Source organism: Sinohyriopsis cumingii, chromosome 7 (assembly GCF_028554795.1).
Source record: "Sinohyriopsis cumingii isolate HCF-2022 chromosome 7, ASM2855479v2, whole genome shotgun sequence".
Taxonomy (NCBI): Eukaryota; Metazoa; Mollusca; class Bivalvia; order Unionida; family Unionidae; genus Sinohyriopsis; species Sinohyriopsis cumingii.
In genome coordinates, this window is record NC_142967.1 from 118,386,403 (window position 1) to 118,401,489 (window position 15,087).

Consider the following 15,087-nt stretch of genomic DNA (forward strand, 5'->3'; position numbering starts at 1 on the left):
TTTGAAAAGAAATCAGTGAATATAAGCTGAGGTAATGAGAGACCGTTAATTTGATTTGCAAGTTATATTTAAAATTTATAAAAGGATAATCATGCTCATGATCTTGATACACTGTTAAAATATGTTTTGAAGATACGATGATAATATCTAATATAATTGTGACTAATATCAACTGATTACCAACACCATAGACTACAAATGGTTAAAAGTCATATTTGCTAAAACTCGATACTTTAAAACATTGGTTTTTTCAAACCTTTTTCAGTTTCGAGCATATCTGTCGGAAAGGATTTACGTTTAGTTTCAGACCGCTTAACATCTAGAGCAAATAAATAAGAATCTTCATACAGATGAGACATCAAATAATAAAACAATGAATAAAATGTGTTACAGTGTTGCTATACAAACAGATATAAAACAACATATATCAGTATTTCAACACATCAACACATATATTAATACCTATACCTATGGCAACTTAGTTTGTGTAGTTCATTAGATGCATTACAAAGTGGATACAATTAAGAGGCTGTGTTGCTTATTAGGTTCATAAAAGACGAATTGTATATATAATTATAAATACGAATGTCTTTGGACGGCGCGTAAAGAGAAAACATAACTATAAAGAATTCAACTTCTTGTACTATCTCTATGTATTCTTCCACTATATTCAAATCTTGTGTCATTTTAAATATTACCACTGCAAGGAATGGAGATGGTGCAATATCGGCATAGCTAAATTAGTTAAAAATGGAAGATCATATGGCATTATATCCAAGTGAAAATTGTTTTAATTTCCCTTCTGAATTGTGCAGAATGTTGTCAAGATGAAACTGATGAAATTTTAATTTTATCAAACGTTTTTAAACATTATGCATACTGCGTTGAACAACCAAACAAATAAGAATAATTACATGCTTGCACAATATGACTCCTTAAACTTTGTAAAACCAAATAGTCGAATTTGTTAATTGTGTTCAAATAAAAATAATTGCAATGCCAGTAGTTGGAAAAGGAAAGCAACATTTCCTTTGGTCAGAATGTTACCACGTGATCAACATGAATTGCGTTTATTTCTACATAAACTGTAAGGAGAACTAATTTTCTAAGAATACACACTTCTATAAATAGAGTCACGTGTACGATAAAACATAAATTCTACCCGTGAAGGTAGACGCAAAGTAAGTATCAAATATAAAGAACATTCTTTCAATTATTTTAACAAATAATTGATTAAATTTGGCTTCCATCGGTTGAAGGACTGGTATAATGCTGACCTTAATAAGATCAAACAGGACAATAACAATTTCTATAAATAGCTACGTAACAGAAAGTCTTAAACATATATTACTACGCTCAATTAAAATTTCTGTCTTTTTAATGATGCAATGCAAACACAGGAACATAACGAATAATTGAAATTTCAATTATAAGAGCTTATTGTTGTTTTTTTCTGAGTTTATCCTCGTATAAACTGTCAGTTGCCGACAAACACAGCTTACGTAACGCCCTCAGAAAAAAAAACAACGTTAAGCTCTTGATTAAATGTAACTAGCAAATGTATGTAATTGTCGATTGTTACAGTTATACATTTATAATCATTTTAGATTTTCGCTGAAATTCTAAATAATTTTATTGGAATTCTGTTTAAATTTTCTCTATGATTTTGCCATTTGCTTTTATTATTTTTAAGACGTATTAAATGTGGTTGTCTTTCTCTGCTTTATTATTGGTGCATCCACCATCAAATTATTTATTTCACTGAAGAAAACAATATTAACTTAAATAGTTTTTGTATGCATGTGTGTGTGTTGTTTTACATTATCGCTTTTGTATACATATACATGGTTCCTTTGGTGCTTACAATTAAATTTATTACATACATATACATCTGCCTTAAAGCAGATATCATGAATATTTCAACAATTCACTAAATTTGACAAAACGCCACTGTCGAATTACTTACCTTGCAATATCCTTTTTCACCTTGGCCGAGGTTAGATACGTTCATATTTCAATAACTAGTCATTTACTTTAAGTATGATCTACGTATTTCTAACATATGTACGCTGTTTTAATCGATATTCACCTTGAACAATCGCTGCTGTCAACGTTTTCTCATCTGCATTTAATTTAATTGCCATTTTTAACTAATATGACATCAGGATATTGGTGCAGAGTAGGTAAAACAAAAGAATACCGGAATTAGCATTTTTCACTGGATTTGTTTATGTACTCAAATTCAACTAGGGTCGATGCCTTTAAGCATCACATTGAAAGTTGCATTTATGAATGGAATTATGTCAAGATAAGTTTGGTATAATTAAAACATATTAATATGATAGAATTTATACACAATCATAACCTGTTCTACAATAAACCTTCATATGAGGATGTTTATAAATCAATGTGCAAAATAATAATGTGAATTAATTCTAAAAAGAGATGCAGAAAATATTACCACGTATTTGCATTTCACTCAGTTATGATTGAATACCATTTGTAAATAGTACAAGGAATAAATGGTTTAAATACACAAAAGTAATATCACTGATGTTATGGATGAGTAAACGCTACTTTAAAGTTAGGTAAACTTTTCTACCGCGCAAGTGTGACCTCTTGTTAGTGGCCACATTGCTATGTGACATGATCACTGGAGTATATGAGTACATTCTACCTATGCAGTGCTATACCTAGAGGGAAATGCTATTAAAATATGCAATTAAGAAAAGAGGTATACATAATAGATTTTGTAGTGGAACGCACTGCTCTGTTTATATGACAAACAACGAAAATAGTTTAGTTAGTCAACAAAAGAAATTCTATTTCATTCGTTCAATTATGTACACATGATATTTCCGCTACTGCTATATACGACGTAGCTAATTTTAATGGATTTTGGAAGGAATAATGGAAGATACTGATTGATAACATACCACAAACTGGGTCTAGGCTTGTATTAGACTTGCATTTTCAAATGAGCGATGGTGCATGCCTATAATGTCGGGATATATTTTGTTATGTTCAAAGCTCAATTGAACAATCTGTGCTATCCATTTGCCCAATTTTTTCACCTGCTCTCTAAATCATACAAATATAGAGAACTCATTCAAAGAGTTTGCACTGCTCGTATCTGTCAAATGTCCATTTTATTCTCAGATGAACATTGCAAAAGGTCATACGGCAATGACATTTCCCTTATTATACATTGTATTTTTTATCTGCTGTTTTAAATTGTCTTCAAAGGAAACCTACCACACATTTTGCATGACTTGGGACAGTATAGCTTAGCGAGGTGTTCGCTCTGACAGAGTATCAGCTTCAAATCTTCACATCTGGTATTCGGATCATCATCACATGTACCTTCAATAGATCATCAAAAATGTAGCTCTAAATTTGGAGTTCATCCATCAGTGTGTTTTAAGCATTGACAACAAACATTCTGTTTTGAGTTCCGAAGATATTCAGGATCACTGTATGTTAACTGCAAGACATTATAAGGGTTATTTTAATCGCCATGACAACTACATTGGAAACAAATTGTATGGATATACGTTCGAGGTGTGAATTGTTCATTAAGTAGCATCCTTAGGTTGCCATAACGTCTATATATTTATCGTTCAAGCTTACGTTGTTACATGAGCAGAATAATAATCTTGGAAAAAAATAAACAATTCCATTTATGTTGATAGCCCTTGATTCTAATTACCTTTGCACAGCGGGATCGTGCACGGAGCGAAACCAGAGGTTGTACGGCAGTATGGATATCCTATATGGTCTGGATCTCGACAATAATTCTTAGCTTTTGTTATATTACCATCGATAAAATCGCTGTCTGGAAAGCTTCCGCTCCAGTTCAAACATGCGCCCTTGTCTGTTGAGGAAACGTACCCATTATACGCGTGGCTTTGGTTCGTATAGTAGCATTCTGCAAAAAGTAAAATATAGCATCAACCCACTTATGAAACTCCTTTGCTTAAACCTGTTTTTAATGATTGATGATATATGAACATGATGATTTTTTGCATTAGATTTGAACGCGTGGTTTGACGTTCGCAGCAGGAAAGCTTGGCGCTGCCCTCCCCATATTTAAATCTATATTTTTGCATCAAAATAAAGCAGGGGAAACACTGCAGTCATTTACAGGGTTAGACATGATAATAATTGGCGTACGATATGTACGCATTTGACCTGAAACCTTAACTAAATCTCAAATGGTATACAAAAGCGATTGAGTATCAACAGTTTTGAAGAAGCAGGTAGCAGTTCTAAAATGAATATGTCTGACTTTCGAACTGTTTCATTTGCGATAGCATCAATGCTTTCTATATGGAGCATGACAATCATTAAACATTTCATCTGTTATGCTGAAGATACTGCCAGCTATTAACAGCTGGCTGATTAATAACAAGCACTCTCATTTATTTTTCAAAAATCATTCATACGTTTAATTAGCATTGGTAATCCTTTAAATTTTTAGATACTCGATAATACTGACAATGAAATCTTCACCACGGGTTAATGATTTACCTTACGTAATTAATTGTTATCGTTGCCACTACAAACAAGAAATCAACACCATCTGAATCTTGAGAAACCTTATAATGTCATCTGCTAACAACTCATGAAATGCAGCACACGAATATGTGCAAAGATTCGAACAATAAGGATCAAACTTGGTCGTTATAAAATTGTCTGCTGAATTACTATTACATGGTAACTTTCTGAGAAATATCTCGTCTGACCACAAGCTTCAAGACAGAGCTTATTCAATATATTTTTATTACTATTGTTATATTATTACATTAATCCGTGATAACTTTGGTTTTGAAGAAACAAATATGTTTCTTTTTCTATAGCTTATTGGGTTACGATTGTATCACTTAATACAAGATAGTATGGCTTAAAATGTAAATGTTTTGTTCACAAAGATTACGGTTAAGTGAACTAAGATTGCATGATTTCTTGTCTTGTTTTTTAAAACTAGGTGGATTTGAAATAAAGCAAGAAAATATGCAATATCTTAAAATGTATTATAATGTTTAGTTGCGCAATTATCAAATAGAAAAGGGTGCAAAAGAAATACATGCAAAGCAGAAATATTGATAATAATGTATAAACACTCTTTCCTGCTTATGACTAAACAATTAATTGAGTTTGATTTGAATACATGACATGTATTACATCTTGTTACAGAAGCCATCATCATGGAACTTGACTGGTAGCTATGAGCAATATGTGATAAATGTAGCAATAATTTGGACATTGAAGAATCTTACTTTCACTTCTCCTGTGCTTTTATTCTATCATCAACTATTCAGCAATAATGGAACGATCTGTTTTAGAATACAGATAAACTAATAGAGCTGGTTTTCGTTAATTAATATTACACAAGTTATAAAAAATTTACAGGATTTGTGTTTGAAATACTTCCACCGTTATGCAAACAATCTATTTATTTTTAAATTTTGTGCAAATGGATTAATGGATCAGCACTGGGAATACAATACACAGATTATGTTCTTGTGTTTCTCACTCACTTTGTGAGCAATATTATATACCAAAAAAGTGAAAACTCAGTAAACATGTACATTATTGTGAATTAAAGTTAACACTAAATGTTCCGAATGAATTCAAATTGTCTTGAATATCCTGGTGTATCATAATGATTTAATCCGATATATCTTTGAGTGTGCTGGCAATAATTAGAAAATGATACGTAAATTCAAAGTCAACGAATGTCTAGCAGTTCCAATAAATAATTTAAAATAAAAAATTCCTCTCGAGTTATACATGACAATAACAATAGATCCTGATCAAAACATACTCTAACAGGAATTAAATATATATTTACCAAGTTCCTCTTTATATGACTTTTCATATGATCTAGATGAGATTCATTCCAACGGAGAATTCCAATCACAATCAAAAACGTCAGTTTCTTGAATATCCTTAGCCCATAAATAACATGTTTATAATCTGCAATCACCGATAATACTTAACAATGTAACCATAGTTTTTACATTATCTAACCTACTACATAAATTAAAATAAAAATACATATCAATATATAACTTTCATTTGCATGGATTTGCTCTCTTGTACGCATATCATTTTGGGTTAGGATATTTATCATTTGGATATATAGTGGCTAGCATCATATCAGATCAGCAACAGTTCACGGTGCCTTAGATTTCTGCCATTGTACGTTTTGATGTAATTGTGACCCATAAAGCAATCAATAAAATTAATATTGAGCTATAATTTCCATAATGTAAATTTTGTAATTCTGCATCTGTCGAGTCATCAAGCACTTTTGTGTCCAAATGCATCGTTTTTGTTTGACATTTAATTACTAATTAGAATATTTTTACCTAAAACATTTTCCTCAATGTTATTTAATGCCTTGTCAAAGACGTATGAATGAGGAAAATTGTTTTGAGACATAACGTGATTGATTCGATTCATCTTTTATAGCATCACTGAAAGGTTATCGTGTACTAAGAATAGCCAGTTGCTCGAACCGTCCTGTTTAGTTTTAAAAGCAATGGACAACATTGTAATCAAATATGACTATACCTATATAAAATACAAAATATTTGTTCTCGCATTTACACTATAAGACGTATTTACCTGAATTAGTGTGCTCACAACTTTACCCGTTGTCTTTGTCGTACAGGATTACTCCTTGTGTCTAATTGATGTATATGAATGTATTCTCAGACAAAGGCATAAAACCTTACTGAATTGAGCAAATTATATCAGATACATTGATACTCGTAAGGAGAAATTTACAGGGAACTTACAGTGTCTGGTGGTTGAACTCCTTCCAGCTGTATTTGTCTCTGTAATGACAGGTCCAATATACTCATGGTGACACATTGGTCCAGTAGGCGTTATTGGCGAAATGTATTTTAAGAGCTGGCTTTGAATGACAATATTAAAACTATATACGTATTCTTTATAACCAAGATGTTGCGGTCAGTGGTAACGTTGACTCAGAGGCGATAATGATTTTCTCGCAGCGTGTGACTAAAGAGTCCGGAGCATTAGGTCTTCATGGATTAAGGTGGATCTCGCTGGATTCATGGCAAGTGGGAAGTGCGGGCGAAGCGTGGGTAATCCGAAATCCGGAATTAAATATTGCTCTTCAATCAGTCGCTACGAAACACAGTATTATTTAACATCAACATACATATGATTAATGGGTTAACCGTACATTATTCATATTTGTTTATACATGTCATACGTCAATCATCCCTAGTAATAATCCAGATATCAATCGCAATTATTAATGAATTCCCTACGTTGGTTTTCTTTTGATTACTCCTAAAAATTCAATGCTCTGATTATATCCATTGAGAAACTATTCAAGTCCCTTCTATCTGTTGTTGAATTTGACACAATCATTCGGTCAAATCCTTCTTTGGATTTTCCGTGCACACGTATGGTGTCATTTTGATCCATCGTTCAGTTATATTTTAAATAATCATCTTGTTAACGAAATTGTGTCAAAGGTCACGCTTAGTCAGTCCCCATCAAGGCTTTTCCCTGTGTGACTTTCAGCTGACCAAGGATGGTACTGCTAATATAGAACCGAAATAGGTCAGTGGTATATTCGCCCTGGTCAGACGAGTTTGGTTAGGTGGTCGCAAACAATCAACCGAGGTTGAAATGTTACCATGACTTTTGTTGAGACCGGACGAAATCGTCCCCACAGAAGGAACTTTACTTCAGGGGCATTAAACTACGACCGTTTCTTTTTATTTTTTTTTATAAATATGTCATTTTGCTTCAACCTATTATACGAAGTGGACAATTTCAGTTTATGTTAGTTTCGTCCAGACATAAAGACGCACCACTATTTTGTTCCAGCTTGGTTTGTTTATATCACAAGATAATTTACCTTGAATTTAGGACCTTGAATTATTTAGGGAGAACTTATGGATTAAAACCAATAAGTGTTCCATATAAATTCTTGCATCCCTAAAGCTGGTGGCTTGAAACCAAGTAAGAAAAACGTATTCTTACAGATAATGAAGATGCGAGATGGTCTAGTTAACCTTCTTCCGGCAAAACGCTGTAGTCGTATTCTACCGTGATTGATTCGTATTCATGTGTGATAATTGTATACTTCAGTGGTGAAAAGCATCGAATTACTACTACCTTATTAATCGCACCAATCGGTAACTTTATTCAAATCGTGAATATATTCAAATGGTATTTAAAGTCAATAATATAAGCATTAAACAGTAACTTTCAAAAGGTCTGTGCCTATTTTATATGTTGCCAGTCTCGATCATTTGTCCTTTTTAGTGATTGCAATTTCTATCATGAACCTCTATTAAATTATAACATTTTCAAATATTCATAGAAACATCTAAAATGTGTTGTCCTACTTTGCAGTTGATAATAATCAAATCAACTGCAATATATGTTCTAATGGTAATAGCAAAAGGAGTAGAAACTAATTCATGCACTCTGAGTATAATCAAGATCAAGGGCAAAACAAAAAAGCGAGAAGCACAGATATAACATTTCGCCATGGCTAATATAAAATGACGATCGAGTTGAATGAAACTTTGGAACAAGGCAGTAATACATGTTGGTGGAGATAAAGCCACAACAAGCCGCCATAAAACACCAAAGGTTACCACTACAGACGTTTTAAGTGATATTTGCTCACGCAATCATCTCTGTCAGAAAGGTTATGTTCGAAAAGCATTAAAACTTTGGAAGTAACTATAAATTCTCTGAAATTTTGCGAAATTCGAATCTTGCAATATATATAGGAATGCAAATACGTCTCGATTAATTTATTATCTATTTGATTTACTGAAAGTTTTTACCAATATTTGAGGTACCACTTCAAAGCCCCAAAGAAATCTTTTCAAAAGTAAACAATAGATATGGTGTAATGGCTTGAAGATTTCTACATATCTAAATATACATTCAAATATGATATTTAAGTTAAATTTGCCTCTTAAAATATGTGATAAGCATGTGTATATTTTTCCTTTGGTGTTCATTTTTTGGGGATGAGATGTAAGTTTCCTTAAACGCTTATCAAAATGGATGGAAACAAAGACATGACATAATTAGGATTACCGTTCTTAGAGCAAAGAGAGCATGCACATTAATTATATCAATGTCGGGTACCATCCTTTAGCACTAAAATCATAACGTGACATAATATCCACGCTGAGGGGTAATGAATCAGAAACAATAGTGTCTCCAACATACATATACCTAAGACACAACGTTATCAAAAAGGAAATTTAAACTAAATTGAATACATGCGCTTCAGCTAAAAAATAACGGGGAGCTAATGGAGAGTTATGTATTTAATAAATAGCCAGAATGAAAAGTATTTTCAATTAATCATGTACAGGCTTCATCAAATGTTTCCGGATGTTTCTTCAAAGCAGAAGAATGACAATGGCAACATCAGTGGCAACATCAGCGGACGAAGAGGAGAAGCAGGAGGGTTAAGAAGAATAAAATCATTATCATACCGTGACAATAAGGTACATCACAAAACTCCCAAGATTTCATAGGATTTCCTTTTACATAGCACCAGGGATGTCCTTTACCGTCTGGATCTCTACAGTAGTTAACAGCATCTTCCAGTCTTTGGTCAGGAAACATTGAAACCAGAGGGTCATTGGGTAAGAGATGAGCATCCCAACGGCTACATGTTATATTGCCAATAGTTGTTGATACGCGACCAAGGTACACAGAGCTTCTGAAGAAACAGTCTGAAGAGTAGATGTAATGATGCATTAGACACAAGTAGAATATCTCTAGCCCGATACATTATTATTATTTCCCAATAAGCTTACATAGATGACGACATACATTTCTAGAACCTAGCAAATTATTTTGGCTTCGATCATTCTGTTGAACTTCATGAAATAACCCATTGTTGTAATTTTAATGTTGAATAATACAAAATATTTCATTCATTATTTAAATGATATTCGAAGTAGTTAATATAATATTACATATAAGTTTTATGGATTCATTTTTAACATTATTACATTAAATTAGACTTACAGAGCATGTTTTGCACACGCATGTCTGTCAAAATATTTCTTACGTGTTCCTATACTTCCTTCGATTGCTATATTTATTAGACACCCGATATACGTGCTATACACCTTTAAAATAGATGCCCTTGTTCAATGAGAACATCTAAATAAGCTCGCAAAGAAAAAGTAAAAAAACAACGGAGATATTTGTCAAATTTACTTTAAAACAGTTAATTTGTTATCGCGGTATGAATTCAACTTATCATAAATAAGATATTTTTCCATAGGCAGTTTGTTTCCTTGAATATTGATAAAGTATTTCTCATCTTACCTGTCTTGGATGGTTTAGCAGAAGTAGCTGTAAGATAAATCATTATTCAATTAGATAAAATGAGAATAGCGTAAAAGTTTTTTTGTTTTAGCTTGCATGCATCTAAGTCACAAAGAGAGCAATTCATTTATTTTCTCAGCCGATTCTTCTCTCTTGCAAAACATCAATATGTACAAAGGATTACAACTAAATCAAACAAAACATAAATCCTTAACCATTTCGTAGTACAAAATCTTCTCTACCTAATCTGCTCTCACACTTATTCAAGAATAAAGAATATGAGAAATGGGGAACACATTTGTATAATATTATATACGGAGAGATTTTGTTTTGCGAGGAAAACTAGCAGTCGTGTAATTACGATCGACTTAACCCCTCTTGTCTTAAATTCTAAATCATTCGGCATTCTCATTTTGATATATCATATATCTATTTGAAAGCTAACTCTTTATCATTCCATTCACATAATTTGAGCATTATCGTTTCAGATATTCATTGGGGCATAATTTATTTCGAAAAACGGTTCAACACAGATATTGATGGTAACATTTCATCTAACGGAGTCGTAACTGTTACCGTAAATGTTACACAATCAAGCGCGATAATGCAAAATAGACCAAAAAGCAAGATGCGGGTTTTCAGTTAGTAGACAACAACATGCATTTGATAAAAACAACTTTCAAAACACTATAAGCTGTCAGTGTGATTATTATCATTCTTACAAAAATACCTGAAGTTGAAGTAATGGTTGATATCTTTCTAGGCGGTGTAGTATGTGTCTCAGTTGGATGTGGTTTTGTTGTATGGATTGAAATGTTCTCAGTGCTGGAATGTTTTGTGCCTGGGAAAGGTATATATATATATATATATATATATATATATATATATATATATATATATATATATATATATATATATATTTATTCTGTAAAAATTACGATTTTTCAAAAAGATTAAATTACAATAAGTAATAGTTGTTTTCAACAAAATGTTACATTGTAACATGAGATCAGCTAGTAGACTATATAATGTTGTTACTGAAAAAAGTATTCATTAGTGCTTTAACATCCGAATAGAATCAATTTTTGTTGTGCACAGTATTTGATTTGAAATTATTTCAAATTATTTCTTCGCTGGAAATATAAAATGCGCTGGTAATATTTCTGGAAATAGAGACTTGAATTTATACGGAAACTTTTCACAAAGGGTGTCTTCTAGGATTGTGCTACTGTTTTTCAATTAAAACACTGTTGGCACATAAACACTTTACGAGCCATCAAGAGTCACATTGCACCTTCATAGTGTGATTTAAGTTCGATTTCTACTATTGAGAACGTTGATTATTATGAATTGTGCCTGTCATTCTATCATAATTTTAGGGATTTAATTCGGAAAAGCTTAAGATCATTTTTATTATCTTTGTTTTCTAGGGAAATATATTATTCCCTGAATTTTACAGAAGTTGTTGCCTCTTACTCCTTTATGTTACTTATCATATATATATATATATATATATATATATATATATATATATATATATATATATATATATATATATATATATATATATATATATATATATATATATATATATATATTTTTTTTTTTTTTTTGTTCGGTTCTCCTTTGTGTCCGATGATGATGCTACTTTTCCTGCCCATGGTCCCTACGCGTGTGGCTCTTGAATCTCAAAGTGAATTCACACAGGCTTATATAGGTTGGTTTTAGGAAGTCTGTACGTCCGATGGTCTGGAATGCTGCGATTTATCGTTTTTCTATTATGGATGTGATTCGTTAGCGGTTGTCATCGTCCACCAGTTCAATAGCCGCTGTGATTAGCGGGCGCTAGGTAGACACGTTCTTGGCCATGGCTATCAGCTCCCTGGGTTGGTATCCGCACCTTTTATGGATGCACATAAGGTTGTATTTGTACACTTTCCTTCATTTCTGCTTTTCCTGCTTGAGCTACCCCACAAGAGCTGTATTGGTATCCTGGTATTATCCATCCGAATGAAGTGGCCATGCTATCTAAGCAGTACCGCCATACTAGGAACACCAGCAATGTTGAGGACATCTAGGTTGGACTCCCTGTCTTGCCATTGGATGTTACGATTTACCGAAATGAACACACATGGAATTGATTGCGCAGCTTCACACACATGCAGTTTAAAGTCTAGGTTTCACAGCCATTGAGCAGGGAGGGCGAGGACGAAAGCTTTATAGACATTGATCTTGGTCTTTATCCGAATGTCTTTCCCTGCAGGATATCGACAGGAAGTCTTTCTATGGCTTGGCTTGCTTCCCGGATCATGATTGCAATATCATTATCCAGTGTCCTATGCGAATATATTGTATTTTTTAGGTATGTACAACTCTCCACCTCCTTGAACTGTCTTCCTTCTGTCTCGATTTGTGGGTTGTAGTGGGCTGATGTCAAAGGCTGGCTGAATGAATACCAGTTTTATTGTCAGACAAAGCAGCCTGGATGTACAAGATAACTTATTTACAATGGTTTATAGGTAGTTTTCGTTGTGTGTCACACGTGCACAGTTATCTGCGAAGAGAGCTTCGAGAAGTAGTCCGTCCAGTGATTTTGTTCTTGCAGAGAGCCGATGCAAGTCATACAGGGATCCATCAAAGCAATACATGGTGTAGACTCCAATATCCAGGTCCTTCACTGCATCGAGAAGACTTGGGTGGTGTATAGGTTGAGCAACACAGTTGTGCACTCACAGTCTTGCTTCACCCCGCTCGAGACAACAATGTGCTCAGAGTACTCCACATTGACTAAGATCTCTACTGTCATGTCGTCATTGAACAACTGGATATAGGTTATCAACTTTCTCGGCATAATGTCAGCATGGAAAGCTAGATACAGTCCTGTGCGAAGAGCACTTCTAAAAGGATTCAATCCATATCTGGTGCTCTGCCACAGATTCATCTGTTCAATGGCCTTCCACACTTCCTCCTAAGATCGGGGCAAGCCCGACTCTTCGTAGACTGGCCTTTGTTCGATTTGTGGCAGTGTTGCTCTATTGACAGTAGATGGGCGAATGAGGAGATGGCTGAAGTCTGCCTTCCATATGGTTGTTGTCCCTTCTATATATTTGATGGTCTATATGCCATCCTCTGAAAGTAGATGGGTAAACCCTGATCTGGAAAGAGCCATAAACAGCTATAATGGCACTTAAGAGCATTTTGGAGTTCTTCAAATCAGCATATTGTTGGATTTCGGCAGCCTTTTTATCCCACCATCGATCCTGCATTGAACCTGTGTGTCTTGGAGATGGCGTTTGTATCTTTCTGCCACTCACATTTTGGAAACTCCTTTTGGCTACAGTGGATGGCCATGACTACTAAAGTGCCTCTTCAATGACCTTGGTACTCCACAGCACCTTAGTGGCCTATCACTATGGCTATATAGTTAGTGAGCATATTGTAAGTTCTGATTTGCTGATATTTACACTACTACCTACCGTTCAGTGGCGCAGACAGTCATCTCTAGATGTTGAGAGAATATACCGATTAACGTCTTAATACGATATTGAATCGTTTACGCGATGATACACAATATATTCAATGCATAAACAATTACTGGATCTGATCTTTCATCAGAATTTGCACGTTTTAGACGATCAATGCAACTCTCGACTTTATAAACATGCAAAATGTGATCGTAAAGGAATCGATCATTCTAGGTTTCTCAAAAGTGGTGCGTCTAATATATCAATCAATCCATTAACTGTTGTTATAGCTAACAGAAAGTTTTTATAATTTACATTGCTTTAACACATTTATATTGTAATATCTTCTACAGTATTAGTGTATTGTATACAAGACTTAACTACACTTTATTGTTTACAATGTTAAATGTTTATTATTACCTGTTCCATCAGTTGTTGATTTTCCTGGTGCTAAGGTTGGACTAGGAACTGTAAGACGCGCACAAAATGTTAATATTTGTTTAATGAAACAATGCAAATTAAAGATTTGTGAAGAGCAATAACATAAAAAATGTTCTTATCTTTTCATATCCAATATGAATTTTCTGTATTTCAAAAGAGTACTTTGTGTTCTTTCCTAAATAATAATGCATTCCGGGGCATCATGTGGCTGACTAGCCTACAGCTCTCACCTTAGATATCACTGACATTTCACATATTTCTGCATCCGTTCGGTATATGCCATACTGAATATTAAGAAGGCTTGCCAGTAGCTTCCGTTTTATTAAAGGTTCTTCCCGGGTTGCGGAGAGTTCTTTCATTATAATCTATACTGACCGCTTTTTAAAAGACTCTCATGTGCTCAAAATGTCGTTTACCCATGACATAAAAAAATTATAATTTCACACCCCAAACCCTGGCCTGTCCCTGTTTCTTTTAGTGATAAGGAGACAGCTGAATTAAGTATCGAAATAGTCAGCCATTCCACATTTAAATACTCGAGTTATACTTAACAACTTTTGTATGTTTTCGTTCATTTAGTGCTACATCAAATGTAAAGTAAAACCTAGCATTCATATGCCTTCATTGCATCTAGATTATTAATGTCTTTTGAGTGGTATATTTAATGAATTGTGAGAGAGCAAATTAGACAGACATCATATTTGAGTGAAATGGGTTAATTATACAATTGTAAATTCTCTGATACCAACTATTGTATATCTAAAAGTCGAAACTCTTTACCTAAAGAGGAATGTACTGCATGCATTTCTATTTTGTATCA

At 33.6% G+C, this 15,087-nt stretch overlaps 1 protein-coding gene across 1 annotated transcript in view; it reads right to left on the reverse strand.

Moving 5' to 3' along the window:
- The window catches only part of LOC149796008 (apolipoprotein(a)-like), a 176,572-nt gene that overhangs the window by 132,396 nt on the left and 29,089 nt on the right, over window positions 1-15,087 (reverse strand). Inside the window, exons 15-20 of the mRNA XM_089963911.1 lie at window positions 14,247-14,294; window positions 11,093-11,203; window positions 10,363-10,389; window positions 9,516-9,758; window positions 3,710-3,928; window positions 3,256-3,363 (exon numbers count right to left, since the gene is read on the reverse strand). Coding sequence (XP_089820037.1) covers window positions 3,256-3,363; window positions 3,710-3,928; window positions 9,516-9,758; window positions 10,363-10,389; window positions 11,093-11,203; window positions 14,247-14,294 — 756 coding nt within the window. The remainder of the gene's footprint in view (window positions 1-3,255; window positions 3,364-3,709; window positions 3,929-9,515; window positions 9,759-10,362; window positions 10,390-11,092; window positions 11,204-14,246; window positions 14,295-15,087) is intronic.